This window comes from Euprymna scolopes, chromosome 9, assembly GCF_053919585.1.
Source record: "Euprymna scolopes isolate OS-2025 chromosome 9, ASM5391958v1, whole genome shotgun sequence".
NCBI classification, from domain to species: domain Eukaryota; kingdom Metazoa; phylum Mollusca; class Cephalopoda; order Sepiida; family Sepiolidae; genus Euprymna; species Euprymna scolopes.
The window spans coordinates 166,131,397-166,149,088 of NC_136490.1; the positions used below are offsets into that span (position 1 = coordinate 166,131,397).

A 17,692-nucleotide genomic window follows, 5' to 3' on the forward strand; every position below is an offset into this window, starting at 1 on the left:
AAAAACATCCGTGTCGGACATGGTTTCTGCCCCCCCCCCCAAATTTGTCGATTTGACATGGAATGAGCCATGTGTATATATAATTGTTAATAATCGAATGTATGTGTGCATGTAATTGTCACTAATATCGAATATACATATAAATATATAGACATATTATATTTTTATCTGACAATTTTACAAGATTTAAAACATTCTCGGCAAGTCCTATGATTAACTCAAATATCATTAAAAAGATGAGAGTTTATATTGTCGTTTTTTACTTGGGAGTCACTACTTATCAAGACCCGAAAGCCACCCGAGAATAAGGGTTAATAAGGTGGTAGTGTAGTAGTATTTAATGGAGTAAATTGGCTATAATTTGATTATTTATATGGACAACTCAAAGGAACTTGTTTGCATTATATTTGAAGGTTATCATGTTGCATTTAACTGTGTAGCAGACCAGTGGAACAGTGTTCTTAAACTTATATATAGATATTTATATGGCGATCGTTTATTAATCAAATCTGTGTATATTTTCAAGTATATTTAATGCTTATCTTCAATTATCCCTAATATTTCTATTTCAGCTGGAAAAGAACCTGACGTAATCAGTAAGTAATTTTGTTTTCATAAATTTATTTTGTATCTTATTTTGATTAATTATTTTGATTAATTATTTTGATTAATTATTTCGCTTTGGAATATAAGCGTAGTTGCCGTCAGAGAACTATAGTTACTAAATACTAGAAGACAGAAACATGCTCATGACTTTGTACCAAAACATTACTGGATGGTCACATTCAATGCCGCCAAGACTAAAATAGTTTCATTCAATAATTACAAGAAACATTCTCTACCACCTATAGCAATGGCCAACGACTCTTTATCTGAGAGTACACCTTTCAAACTCCTTAGCCTAACGTTCACAGGAAACATGAGTTGGAAAAATTACATTGAAAACATTGCCAGACCCGTTGCAAGGAAGGTGGGCTGTCTCTACTGTGCTAGAAAACTACTAACACCCAAAAGTATCTTGTGCCTCTATAAGGCCACCATTCGCCCATGTATGGAGTATGGCTGTCATATTTGGGCTGGTGCATTGGCTACTAGTCTCTCGCTCCTTGACAAGCTTCAAAAGAGAGTAGCAAACCTGATAGGCCCTGAACTGGCATCTAAGCTTCAGCCTCTGTCCCATCGACAAAACGTTGCATCCCTCTGCCGGTTATACAAGTATTTGAAGAACTGCAAGCACTTGTGCCCCCACGACGTGAACGCACTCGACATACCCGACAGGCTGCTAAATCCCACCCCCAAACTTTAGAAATCCCTAGATGTAAAAGATCTTTCTGCTGCAGTAGTTTCTTCCCCAGAACCGCAAGACTTTGGAATTCTATTCCAGGTCTCTGCTTCTCCAACTTTACTGACGTGCAGAAGTTCAAGTGCAACGTGAAGCGACATCTTGCTGCCCAAATTCCTACATAGTACCCCAGTAGATGTTACCCCTGAAAGTAGCCCCCTACACCAAAGTGGTAATGTGCCTTGTTTGGGGCGAAGATGTAAAAAAAAATACCATTGAATAAATACAATATATAAACATATATGTATGTACTTATTGATTTGTAAATCGTCACTTGTTTTCGTCTTCTCTCAACAACACTGACTATATCTCATTCCTCGCATTGTGATAGCCTTCTTAATCTCTACTACATAACTTTCCCACTCAATGCTTCAAGCAAACTACATATCAATTCTATATACATAGATATACACATAGATACATATATATAGATATATATATATACATATATATATAGATATATATACATATATACATATGTATATATACATATATAAACATATATATATATACATATACATACATATATATAAATATATATACATATATATACATATATATATACGGACATATATATATACATCTATATATACATATATATACATATATACATATATTCATATATATATACATATATATACATATTTAAATTCATATATATACATACGTATATGCATATATATACATATATATACATATACATATACATATATACATATATATATATACTTATATTTATACATGTATATACATATATATATACATATATATACGTATATATACATATATATACCTATACATAAATATATACATATATATACATATATACATATACATATATACATATATATACATACATAGATATACATATATATGCATACATACATATATACATATATATACATATATATACATATATATACGTATATATACATATATACATGTATATTATATAATATATACATATATAAATACACACATATATACATATATAAATTCATATGTATACATACGTATATGCATATATATACATATATATACATATACATATATATATATACTTATATTTATACATGTATATACATATATATACATATATATACGTATATATACATATATATACCTATACATAAATATATACATATATATACATATATACATATACATATATACATATATATACATACATAGATATACATATATATGCATACATACATATATACATATATACACATATATATACGTATATATACATATATACATGTATATTATAATATATACATATATATACACACATATACACATCCATGTATACATACATATATATATACATATATACATATATATACATGCATATATACATATATATACATATATATACATATATATATACTTATATATACATATAGACATATATATACATATATATTCATATATATACATATACATATGCATATATATACATATATACACATATATATACACACATATATACATGTATATACGTATATATACATATATACATATACATAAGTATATATATATATACCTATATATACATATGCATATATATACATATATATATACATTTTTATACATATATATACATTTTTATACATATATATACGTATATACATATATACATATATAAATATATAAACATATATATACATATATAAATATACATATATATACATATATACATATACATATATATACATATATACATATACATATATACACACGTATATATACACATATATATACATGTATATATACATATATATACATATATATACATATATACATATATATACATATATACATATATATACATACATATATATATATATATATATATATATATATATATATATATATATATATATATATATATATATATATATATACATATATTCCAGGTTTTATAATGTTATGTTTCTGCATATTTATTTAAGTTGGGAAAAGTATTTATTTCTTTGTAGATGTTACTAGACCCTATCCCCATGTGTCTCTCTGTACAAGAGTTAGCCAAAAAAAACCCGGCATGAGGAGAATTTTTCTAAATAATTCCTGACCAAATATTCAAAATCACATAGTATTCGCTACCCAAGAAAGATCTCCTCACTATGGCTAACCTACATTAGCTTTTAGGAGGAATAGTGCACCTTCACCAATGATATTACGTGTAGTAACTGCAGAAAACTGGATACCTCACCAGACTAGATTAATTTTTGTCCTGGAATCCAGTAAGAGCAAGAGACAGAAACGAGATATATATACAAGATATGAAAATTGTTAATTGAGGAGAAGAAAACTATGTTCTCAATTTCTTTACTAACTCAGTGTTTTTACAGATAAAGAAGTTAAGAATATCTATGTTTCACATAAAGAGTTCAAGTATTAACCCCTGGCAGTAGGCCCCTTCTCTTCTGAGAACTTCGACTAAAGTAAAATACCCCCCCACACATATATATATATATATATATATATATATATATATATATATATATAGTCTTTGAAGTTTTTAACCTTTAAAACTATACAAATATATATATATTATTGGTAGTATTGTTTAGTTATTTAAACAAAATCACAATGTGTCTATCAAAGAGTGCTCAATGTTTAGACAGACCAATATGAATAGCCTTGTGGTTTTGTTTGAAAAAGTACTTTACTCCCTAATTAGGAATCTTGTATTCCACAGATATAAAAAATAATTTCCAGAAAAAAACTCAACACTGTAGTAAAAGAAATTAATAATTCTAAAGATATCTTCGTCAAAGCGGCTAAAACCAGCAACTTTTATAAATTAAATAAACAGCAATATAATAACTTAATACTGAAAAATTTCACCAAAGACCATAATAAAGCCAATAATAATGACATTATTGATTTAATAAATAAGAATAGCAAAGAAATAACTGATAACTTGCAAATAAGCGACAGAGTAAGTAAACTGGTAACTTTAATACGAAGCCAACAACAAGTTTAATAAATCCTACACGACCGGAGATCGAAGCAATCAGTGAAGAAATATTGGAAAGAACGAATTTAGTTTTGAAGCAACATTTTAATCTTAACCTATGGATTAATACCTCAGATTCGATGTAATGGTTTGTTAATATTGAAAATAAGAAAAATGTGCCTTCATTCAATTTGATATTTGTGACTACTATCAATCAATCAAGAAAGATCTATTCGTAAAGGCCATGGAATTTGCAAAGAACCATACAAATATCTCTGATGAGGAGATTGAAATTATAACTAAGTGCCGAACTACGGTTTTAGTTTATAATGCTGAACAATGGACAAAAAATGCGAGAAACAATTATTTCGGCGTCTCAATGGGCTCGCTAGACTCAGCTGAACTAACGGATCTTGTAGGTCTCTACATATACCTTAAAAAAATAATTATATTGAAGTAGGGAACAAAGGATTATACAAAGACAATCGACTAATTTTTGTAAAAAATGCTACTAATGTAAAATGTGATCAAATTAGAAAAATGATACATAAAAAATGAAGATTTTTGGTCTCAAAATTTAGATAAACAGTAATTTAAAACACGTCAACTTTCTAGATGTAAGTTTCGATTTACAAAATAATATTTTAAAACCATATATGAAAGAAAATACCAGTCCCATCTACATTAATCCCCAATCTAACCACCCGCCTGCCATTATAAAACACATTCCAGTTTCGGTAGAAAGCAGAATTAATAATAACTCGTCAAATGAAGCCGCATTTAATAATTATAAAAATATATATAACTTAGCACTAAAAAATAGCGGATATAAAAACGTGAACATTACATATTATTATTATTATTATTATTATTATTATTATTATTATTATTATCATTATTATTATTATTATTATTATTATTATCATTATTATTATTATTATTATTATTATTATTATTATTATTATTATCATCATCATTATCATCATCATTACGATTATCATTATCATTATTATTATCATTGTTATAATAATAATAATAATAATAATAATAATAATAATAATAATAATAATAGATCAAAAAATAGAAATAGTAAAGTGATTTGGTTCTCACCTCCATTTAATGGTTCACTAAAAACGAAACTTGGTAAAAAGTTTTTTACAACTTGTAGAAAAGCACTTCCCACCAGGAACTATACTTCATGGTATTTTTAATAGAAATACCTTAAAATTAAGCTATAGCTGTTGCGATAATTTGGAAAGGCTTATAAAAAACATTATAAGATACTAAAAAATAACAGCGAAACAACTAGTGTAAAGGATTCTAAAGTTAATGTGTATAATTCTAAATTAATAAAAACTGTAACTGTCAAATACCTAATACTTGTCCCTTAAATAATAAATGCTTAACACCTTCAGTAATATACCAAGCAAAAATATTTCCAGAGGGAAACCCAAATAAAGAAAGGTCCTGGATATGACCTCAAACTATATCCGATGGTGAGGCCCAAGCTTGCGGGCTTTGGGGAGTGTGGAGCCCCCCTTTAATTGCCATTGCTCCCAGGTCCACTCTGACCCGGAGTGGTAGTACCTGTTAGGGTCCCAACTATTGGTTAAATAGAAACTGACTTGCAAAAAACAAATATATTCTATTAAAAAATTTTCTTCAAAATCACCGGATTCGGCATTAAATAACCTGAAAAGGGTTGGTATGCCGTAAAACAAAAACAACCAACCAACCAACCAAATGAAGAAAAGTTTTATATAGGTTGCACGCAATTGAAATTTAAGGAGAGATTCTATAGACATAAAAGTTCTATGATGAATAAAAAATATGAGAAAGATACTTAATTATCAATATACTATTGGAAATTGATTAAGGAGAATAAAACACCTAGATTGGAATGGAAAATCATTAAAAGAGCTAATGTATGCTTTTCATTACAGGCATCGTATTTTCTATGCCTCCATGAAAAGTTGGAGATAACTTAATTTAAAGATCGTGACAAACTTTTAAATATCAAACAAGAAACAGCTATCTCTTGTAAACATTTTCAAATTCATACACTAAAGAAATTATAAAATACTAAAGAAGTAAAAAAAAGCGGATAATATAAATATAATAATGTTATTCTAACTGTAGTGCATACTTTTCGAAAATATGTCATGTCTAAAATACCACTAAAGTAAAAGTAATTTGTTGATGTAAATGAGAGAAACTCATATATTTCTATATTAAGTAAAAGAGTACATTAGATTGAAAGTTATTCAATACCTAGTTTAATCTTTAATTATTTTATAGCATCTTAAATTTATTCATTTTATACATGAATCTTTTAGTTTAAACATGGGTAATGTAATGAGATAGAAATAGATATATACTCTTAGTCAGATTGGTTTAAATGTAAATTATGCATTTTTACTTCGAGTTGCCTTATTTTATTCTTTTTTATGTTGATATATATATAATTTTTAACATCTCATCGAAATATTTAACTATTACTTCAATCATTAATCAATCATCTTTATTTTATTGATTTTAAACGTTAGTCACTTGTTTTAAATGTAATTAGTCTAATGAGTTAAACGATTTATATTTTCGTAGTCGGGTAATATAAATAAAATAATGCATTGTGCTTATACAAAACGTAACTTTCTAAACTATGTAATTCCTGATTAATCACTAAATATGAGTTAAGCGTTGAAGGCCATCATTAGTATCTTAAGAAAAAAAGCGCATACATATTCTAAATTGAGTAAAATGAGTATAGTCACTTTTAATCTCTAAATTTTTTAAATCGTTTCAATCGTAAATTAACCATCTCATAAATATTTTATTTTATTTACTACTTATTTCAATCGTTAATCAATCATCTCATAGTAATTTTATTCATTTAAAACGTTTAATCACCTGTTTTAAATTTAAAGTCATGCTTTAAACGTGTATTATCTATTTTAAACACAACTAGTCGAATTGAATAAAGAAAGGGATTAATAATCTCAACCGATGAATGTAAATATCGAATAGTACTTGTATATAATGTACAGAATAGAAAAGAATATGGTCGATTAAATCACTGAGTTTTGTTTCGTACAACTTGCCTGTTGAAACGAAAAGATTGCCCGGCTAATGGTAACTTTACAATGATAGCTCAGAAAAAAAGAAAATATGTCGTATTTAACTAGACTTTTATATATATATATATATATATATATATATATATATATATATATATATATATATATATATATATAGTTGCGTTTATATTTATATATGTATGATTTTATCTCAACTTAAATGTTAAAAACGTTAATACATAATTTCAACGTAAAAAATGTTAATAATAGTTTTTGCACGTGTATAATGACTTATTTTTCTAAAATCCGTATTCCTTTAATAATTACTAAAAGTAGAGCCGGATATTTTTAATGCTAACTAAAAAGCATAACTTTAAAATTATATTGGGAGATCCCACATCAATTTGTATAATGTGATCATTTATTTCATCTGGTTACCCCTTTTACCCTTGGCAATGATATAATCCTATAGATTGGCTTTAATGTTTTTTGACTGATACTTTCGGAGATATTCTTGGCCTGATGATGTGATTTTGCCTAGCAGGGGGGTCACTGAAACATATTTGCATATGTGTAGCCACTAGTTTTCATATTCAACATATATATGTATATATATAACTACTTCGTTTAGTCACATAAATTAATATACGAAAGTATAAATTTATGCGTATTTACTTCAACAGTGCTCAATACGTATGTAAAGCTAGGTAGTAAGTTATAATATATATATGGCGATTAAGCTACACAGAATATTCCGCGTTTCATCCACGCTAGGATTCCTCAGGCTTATATATATATATATATATATATATATATATATATATATATATATATATATATATATATATATATATATATATATATAAGAACGGGAGCGCGAGAGTTCGTGGAATTGCATTTATTTGTAAAATAAATCTAGGTAATTTGCATATTCTTTTAAACAGTTATTTATTAATTCCCTATTAATTAATCCGTTTCTCTTCATGGGATGAATTCCGCGTTTTATCAACGCTAGGATTTCTCATGCTTATGCATTAGTCCGAGGAATCCTAGCGTGGATGAAACGCGGAATATTCTATGTAGCTTAATCGCCATCTATATTTTATAACTTACTATATATATATATAAATATATATATATATATATATATTTGACTCAATATAGTAGTAATTAAAAATTGCTTTGACGTTAATGCCTAAGCTATGAAAAAATGTTTGCTGTAAGGTTAAAAATTAAAACATGAACCCATAGCTATTACGTTACGCATACATATTCGTCATGCCATCGCTCGACCTTTATCTGACAAATTCTATTTTTTAATTTTCACACTTGTGCACCGATTTTTCCCAGCTAAAACCTTAATATAAAGTGTTGCATTGGTTCGACTACCCTATATATTTAGCTTTATGTCTGTCGAGCAAAAACGTACAGAGGAGTTTGGTAGGCAACATTTTTTAAGCAAATATATATAAATATACATAGAAAAAGATTTGTGATAAATTTTACGCAAATATTACTCGAGCATAAATCATGTAGAATATCGGTATAAATATAATTACACCCAATAGTTAACTAAAGATTATCATCCCATGAAGAGAAACGGATTATTAATAAGGAATTAATAAATAACTGTTTAAAAGAATATGCAAATTAACTACATTTTTTTACAAATGAATGCAATTCCACGAGCTCTCGCTCTCCCGTTCTTATATATATATATATATATATATATATATATATATATATATACACATACATATATATATGTATGCATGTATGTATATATCTATATATATACATATATATATACATATATATATGTATGTATATATATATATATATATAATAATAATAATAATAATAATAATAAAATCTAAAGAGTAATGTTGCACGGGAACTTTATCAAGCCAGTAAGGATGACAGAAAGGGGAATACGGGAAAACCTCTTTAGGCCATAGATTTCTTAAACTAAATGCTTCGTGTTAGAAGAGAGGAAAAATCCGGCATTATACAAATATGTGTTTAAAAGACAAAATCGAAGTTAAAAGTGTTTAGATTAGAAATGGGAAAACATGTGGAGTGATAAACACAATATTGTATTTTGTACATTTTTTTTAACTTTGTAATTACGTAGTACATGAAAATATAATTGTTGTATAAAAAACAACCAGAGACTTTGATCGTTATTTTTTTAAAATTATTTTTGTGTGTTGTGTTCGGAGTTAGCATGCTTTAAATTGCAGAAACCCAGTATCTTTTAGGGGCGTGGCTCGCGGATCTAATCAAAATTACAACGTGGTCGTGTATAACTGCTTATAATTTGAGAATACAGATTTCTTAATTTCGTGATCTATTCGTGCGAAGAAGGAAAGAACTAGAAGGGGCCAAACCACTTCCGATCATGACTAAACTTTTTTAATATGTAAGCTATTTGGGCTGTTAAACTTTGCATGTTCTGTGATTCCGTGTACTCAGGAACCCGAACTATAATACCGATCAACCCTCATTAGGTCTTCGTTGGATTATAATAGGTTAACAAAAACACACGGATGACGTTATTAGTGTGTTAAATGGCATTAGACGAAATTAAGAAACCCAAACGTAATATTAGGCAAGTCCAATTAGACAACATAGTCGATAGGAATTAAATAAAATATATGACTGTTGATATTTTCAATAACTCCATAAAATTCCAGCCTAGAAAGCTCGCATGCAAAAATAATGTTCGCAAGAAAAGATAAGTTCGTCGTCAATAAATCCATTTCACGTCAAGCGAAGTTCAAAAAAACCATCTCACCCCATAAGCAATATTTTTGTCTTGGTGATAAAGTACCTTTTAAATACCTACTAAAATAGCATTACATTCTGGGATGTAGATACTATCAAACAAAGAATAGGCGAACTGGTCTATAGCGTCCATCAACCGAAAAAACATCCACAAATGCCATATGAACTAGCTCAAGAAATGCCGTTTTAATGAATCGGAGGAATCGCCACAAAATGCCTGCGATGAACCAATCGACGTAATATTCGATGAATCGATTTCAACACGCCTTAAGCCTCGCCTGAGGTGCGACGCTCGGAAAGTAAAAACAATTATGCAACCACTCGACGTAGATCTAAAAAGGGATAAATATTAACAGTTTTATTTTTTGCTTAAAAAAAAAACTTTGGGAAATGATGTTGTTATGAAACCGATACTTACCTGTACTGCGGACTCTTCCAGCACAACATTACGATGTGAGATAATAGTCTCATGAGCCAGTAGAGCCATACCGCAGAATCAGCAGAAATACTAGAAGTGAGCGACGCGTATGGCTACCCATATTGGAAACCACCGCTTAGCGTTTATCCTATTCTTGTAAACCTTTTGGTAAATATATCTTTCTTACACCTAATCCGTGTTCTGTGTTTTCTTTCTATAGCCCCAATCTTGGGTCATCATCAATAATCACACAGAAAATAGGCGTATTCCAAAATAAAATAAAAGAAATCGAAAGTTCCAGGGCATAAACAAGACAATTTTGCAATGCGGTTTACCTTTAAGTGGTTAAAGGGAAAACGACCAAAATCTAATATTGAGAACAAAATTACAACATAAATAAAACGTATTTTGTATTTGTTTTTATCTTTCATTAAATGTTGTATAATCAACGGAATGAAAAAAATACATTATTTTTATTCACAAACACACACACACATACACACACACACGCACACACACACACACACACACACACACACACACACACACACACACACACACACACACATATATATATATATATATATATATATATATATATATATATATATATATATATATATACATACTAGCAGGCCGCCCGGTATGATAAAAATACATTATTTTTATTCACAAACACACACACACACACACACACACACATATATATATATATATATATATATATATACATACTAGCAGGCCGCCCGGTATGATAAAAATACATTATTTTTATTCACAAACACACACACACACACACACACACACACACATATATATATATATATATATATACTAGCAGGCCGCCCGGTATTGCCGGGTCGTAAAATACGCATACATATTATATTTTAATTATGTTTTTTTCTAGACAGTTCAATTCTTATAAGTGTAACAAGAAAAATACTCGAGCTGAGATCGAAACCAAAACCTAAATACAGTGAATCAAGTACGATAAACCATTAGGCCAGTGTGAAACGACTTTAAAACGTGTTTTCAAACTACGTATTTTTTACAAGTAATCTGGAATGTGAACTATTCACGCATGCGCATTCCTGAAACTGTTAACAAACAGATAAAAAAATCGATGATTCCCACGTAGCAATTTTTCAATTTTGACTTTATATGTATGAAATTCGATTAAAAAGTTTTCCACATATCTGAATAATCTATATCCTAAATTTCAAGTCTGTATATCAATAATTGTTTGAGTATATAGTTTGAGCAGTGTTTTCACACACACATACATTCTTACTTTTATAGACATATAGATATGTACACATATAGGAAGAGAACGAGAGTGAGAGGAAGGTAGGAACATGTTTTTGAGAAAGCTATTAGCAATGTACAATACTGGCATGCTGATATAACGTGACAATAATAGACGAGTGAAGGCAGCTTTTCAATTACAAATCTTTGTATATCTTTAAATATTTCAGCAACGCTTGCACATATCAATCACTGTAAGCGGAGTTATCGTATAATATAAGCGGGATGGTATGATTGTAAAATGTAGTTGAAAATTTCGAGAGTAAATTCTCCTTTTCATAAAACCATTCTTTTATAATAATAACTTCTATAAACAAACATTTAACTTTAAATGACATTGCAATGACAGTCCCAGCGTCTTCCGGGAGGCTGATACATAACACTTCATTCTTAAGCTTTATATTTGTAGGCAATCAAATAAAATATAAACGGCATACATTTCTATTTTTTATATTTTTTGTGATAGAAGTATGAGTTCATTATATATTTTATAAATAAATATTCCGTATTTCCATATTAAATGTAAAAAATATATACATTGTATATATTAGTTTTAGTTTTTACTTCGAAAGTGCTCAATACTAGAATGGAATTGTTTTATAAGTTATGGGAATTTATATATCAAGCTACACAGTTCCCCGTGTTTTATCTTCCGATAATATGGATTTTATGACAACCCGCTACTTATTAATAAAAGTACAATCACACACGTCTGTATGTGTATGCGAGAGTATTAATTTACTATATTTATAAAGATGAACTTAAAACCAGTATTTTTCTAATGATGCTTTACAAAATGTATAGCTTTATAAATGTACACATATATTACCAAGCTAGGAAGCGGCCAGTGTTTACACCTCGGCGTTAAAAAGAAAATACGTAAACTCGTTTGTGCGCATATTGTTTGCGCATATATTATCCGAAATGAAAACAAATTATATATTGGAACAATCAGAAAATGTTTTTTATTTATTTTAAATGGTATTTCTGGGAGTCACTTCGATCTCTTTAATTAACTAGTTAAACCGAAATCCATGGACTAGCGTTCTCAAAACATCTCCGTTTGTCTTCAAGACTACAAGCGCAACACACACACACATACGCTGACAATCAAAACCAAACCTATTCAATGAAATATTCCAAACTTCCTCATTGAACTTTCTTTCGAGTAAGAAATCAATTAAACCTTTATTCTTATTAAAATGAACTCTAATTTGTATTAATTACGATTTCTCGGCCCATGTAATCCATGGCGCTTTATTAAGAGATTCAAACTTCGATATTTTCTGGAAACAATTCCCACGTTTTATAAGCAACCTAAATATATTCGCGAACATTTCCATTGGTTTCCACTGATGTACATTTCTATTTTATGAATATATAAAATATCACCAATGTCAAGATATTTCCGTGAGGCCGCAAAATTGATATTGCAACCCGAAGTAAATATGTTGACATTGTAACATTATCCTAACATACACGAGTTTTCCAGCGTCTCAACATTAATATATTTCTCTTGATATTGCAAAAATATTGTTGACGAAGTGACGTTGCAGCCTTACATAAAATTTTAAAGGATCAAAGCAAACCGCATAGAAATCATATGCTGGTTGTGTTGCATCATACGATTATTGCGCAGATGATTTCATTGTCTTCTTGCCAAATGACACTTGTCTATTATGCTAATTAGTGACTATTAGATCCGTGGTTGTGCTAGATTATAATCTCGTTTGACTAAATGGAACTTGGATAAGCTGTGGAGAGATGTAGAGGGCTAAATAATTTTATATTAATTAACTTGAATTCATTAATTCGAAATTAACCGTCGCCTATTAACAGCCGGGAAAAACGATAGTGAGGAGTGAGCTAATTTATGCTCCCACTGTAACATAGTGCGTATGGGTACGTGAGGAAATATCGGCAACATCTGTAAGATAGGTGGCTTTTGAGGGTGCTAGCTGGAGTAGCTAAGAAAAACATATATACAAATAACTAAATGTACGCGAGAAGAAAAAGAAAAAGGAAAAAGGACACCACGTGATCGAGTGAAGAAAAAGTATGATTGAAAAAGATGGTCGTTTAAAGTCCAAGACGAGAAATGGCGTGTATAGGAGCATAAAGAAAAACGCGCCACCAGGGAAAAACGCGGCACCATGTGGCCCAGCAGTGGCAGAGAGAGACTCTTTAAGCTGGCGTCAAGACGGGGAGAAAGAAAAACGGTAATGAACGACTTGTGTTAAAAAAAAGAAAAACCGAATCGTATTTATTTCTTTTTCTTGATTTGTTCCTTTTCGATGGTGCCGAAGGGTTTGGGGGCCTGAGAGATCTTGGAACTGTAACGAATACGGTTCAAGCGTAACAGTCACGTCAGACTACATTACTATTTAGCTCTCGCTCCCTTTCAACGTGTTCTATGAAAAACCTGTACATTCACCCATTACGTCTATTCCGTTTCTCTAATCACACATATAGACATTTTACAATGATTATTCTGACGAATCTTTTATCTGACAATATCTTTGAATGTAACCACATAAACTCAATATAGAACACTTTGTCAAAATCGATTTTGAGTTCAATATTGTACACATAACTATGCGAGATTTTTTCTTGTGAAGGTTAATTATAAAACATTGAATACAATTTAAATTTTAATTTAATGCAAATCTAACCGTTTCTTTTTCTCTGTTTCAGAATGTCCAGCAAAAGCAGATATCGTTTTCGTTTTGGATTCTTCTGGAAGTATCGGCAAGAAAAATTTCCACAAGATTCTTAAATTTGTACAAACTATTAGTAAAAGTTTCCAGGTCAGCCCGGATGAAGTACAAATCGGTTCGTATTAAACACTAGATTTTACTTTCTTTTTCCATGAACCTAAGCGTCAAATATAATTTGCATGGACATTTAATATGCAAGGGATTCCCTGCAGATTATAACTTGATCGTCTGTGAATCCAATTTCAACAAATTATGACACAGATCGCCCATAAGCAATATAAACGGGGTTCACAGCATTGATTTATATCATTATCATATACCGTTCCCCATTTTACAGCTGCCAACACTTATCATTAACTCTTGACTGTGGTAAGTAAAACAAAAAGACGTCAATATTTATACTTTTCAGTGTAATTAACAACATTGTCCAATGCTAATTGTAGAACGACAATATGTTTTTAAATTTTTACCGTTTTTCATAGAAATATGATGGTTCATTCTTTACCCATATTCAAGTACAAGAGACGTAGCGTGCATCTGATAGGTTGGCGTGAATGCAGCAAAAGTTTTAAGTTTCAAATTGAGCTTGAAAAACGGATCAAATAATATTTCAAATTAACCTAATGATTGACAAATCAATTGAGCAATTGACCGACTGTATCTAATTTAATTACAACAACATTGTCAAATCCTCGGATATTAAAAACAAAATTTGTTTATATTTAGATGTAGCGTGTTTTTTATGATGTGATTTTCTTCAAATAGTTTCATATTTACAAGCGACAATTGGATGAGAGCAAAGTGTATTATCTGTTCTGATTCTACTATTCATCTGTTTCATCCTTGATTAGTGAAGAATAAATCTTTCTAAACAAAAGCATTTTTTGTTTCAATCAAAAACCTTTTTCGAAAGAAAAAACATTGTTTTCCTCTCATTAAAATCCATATCGTGTCTAATTTATGCCTCATGGGATACAAGTAAATAGTCACTCTATCTGAACCTTAACAATAATTAAAAAAAAAAAACTACAAATAATTAAAACTATAAACTTAATATATATTTTACTTAATGCAGATAATTTCTTATTTTACAATATTTGCAACCAGCATGATTATCAGTTGAAACCAGTTTACACTATGCTGCATATCGTATTATATTAAACGAAGAAAATTTGCTTATTGAATTCCTGGTACTACTGCATTATAACAAGCAAATGGAAGTCAATACAAAAATTAGAAAAAACAAAAAGGAAATAAACAATAACGATTCAACATTATTTACTGTTATATTTATTTTTCTTATTGTAAATTATCTTTTTTGTTTATATTAATCTTTTGTTTCTTTTAATTAATCAACAATTTATAATTTTACTTTTAAGGTACAAAGAACAGATACCTTTAGGAAGATTTATACATTTTTTTTAAAATTGTGTTTCAAAGAAAAAGTGTGCTTTTTGGTATTTGTAACATTTTTTTTTGTTATTCTAGCATTATATGAACCAAATGCTTTTTTTTTAAAGAAAAGTTTTTGCTGTTTTGTAAGCAGCTGACGAGGATGGCGATTTTTTATGCATTTTATACAAAAATTCCTTCAGAACGCGAGGACCGTTTCCTGCGACTTTACGATAGCTAATAACTTAAATTTCTTCATTATCTTTTGTCACAAGAGAAAAATTTTGTTGTTTTTGCAATGGATGTTTTGAAGCGCAATGCAACTTTTGCCTTTTTTTTAATTTGGAGTTGTCTGCTCACTCGCATTTTTTTTAAACAACTCGGTTTTTATTTGGATAAGCTATCGGTATTTGAAGGTTTTCTTAATATCCACATAGTGTGCAATTTTGCATCCGTGGAGAGGAAAATAAATAGTTACTTTTTCAGAATCGTTGCCACAATTTAAAACTTCTAACTAAGAATTAAAATCCCACCTAATAGACTGTAGGTATTCCTAGATATCATAAAGCCTTCTGCTCAAATAGATTCTTTCATCGAACTGCTAGACTTTGAAATCCCCTCCTAGTATCCTGCTTCACAGACTGTACTGATATGTAGAAGTTCAAGTCTAATGTGAACAAATATCTCGCTGTCTAACTTCCTACATGCAAATATCTCCTTATGACTTAGTGACACTCTGTCTTTTTGGGGTTAAAAAACTAATAGAAAAATAATAAACTTAATACACATTTTACCTGAAGCAGATCATTTTCGTGTTTACAACACATACAATCGTCAGTTTTTGCAATTGAAACCATCGTATGCTATGTGTTTCGTATTATAATAAAAGAAAACCTTTGTTTATTCAATTCGTTAAAAAACTCCTATCGACGTTTCGACCTTTCCTGAACTTTATAGATATCAGCCATGAACTAGAGCCGACGATACTAAACGACTCTGTTCTCTTCTCATGCTCAAGAAACGTAATGTCGCTATTGCACTTGGCTCGTTGACCTTATCTGCTATTTCTCTAGCAAAAGTTCTCGCAGCGTGTTTCCGGAAACATCATGTCCCACTATTCGAGTTGCAGAAGAAAAGAATTTAAAATATTGTAATTTCGAAAGAAGCAATGGTTAAGTAGTTTTCTGAAGAAACAGAATCACTTCAACTCTAAATTTATGCGAGTTTAAACTTTTAAAGTCAGATGAACTTATTATTCGATATATACATTATCTAAATTTACACGCTTTCGCCTTTTTGATTTAGCTTAGGTGTTTGAAGCATTTTTCACGCAGAAAGTTGTCAAAATGTTTTTAAAAAGTAGTCGGTAGGTAAGAGTGCTGGAGAGTATGGCGGATGAGGATAGTTGTATAGCTAAATTTGTTCAACTTCTGCAGAGTCAGTTTAGGAACATGCGGTTGGAATCGTAAAGGAGAATCGGGCATGTTCTGTGTACTAATACTATGTATTGTTGAAGAGGACACTTCACAACGACGTTTTGATTATCCTTCAATTCGTCAGACACCGATTTATCAAGTATTTATTTTTTCCAATCTCTCTCAAGAGGTAAGAAATCGTCGTATATGTTACGTCTAATTCAGAAGCAAATTATTATAATTTAAATGATAAAAGCGAACATTCTTTAACATG

The 17,692-nt window shown here is 29.5% G+C and overlaps 1 protein-coding gene across 1 annotated transcript in view; it reads left to right on the plus strand.

Moving 5' to 3' along the window:
• The window catches only part of LOC145284968 (uncharacterized), a 421,732-nt gene that overhangs the window by 147,663 nt on the left and 256,377 nt on the right, over positions 1 to 17,692 (plus strand). Inside the window, exons 8-9 of the mRNA XM_080134072.1 lie at positions 573 to 596; positions 14,589 to 14,726. Coding sequence (XP_079990198.1) covers positions 573 to 596; positions 14,589 to 14,726 — 162 coding nt within the window. The remainder of the gene's footprint in view (positions 1 to 572; positions 597 to 14,588; positions 14,727 to 17,692) is intronic.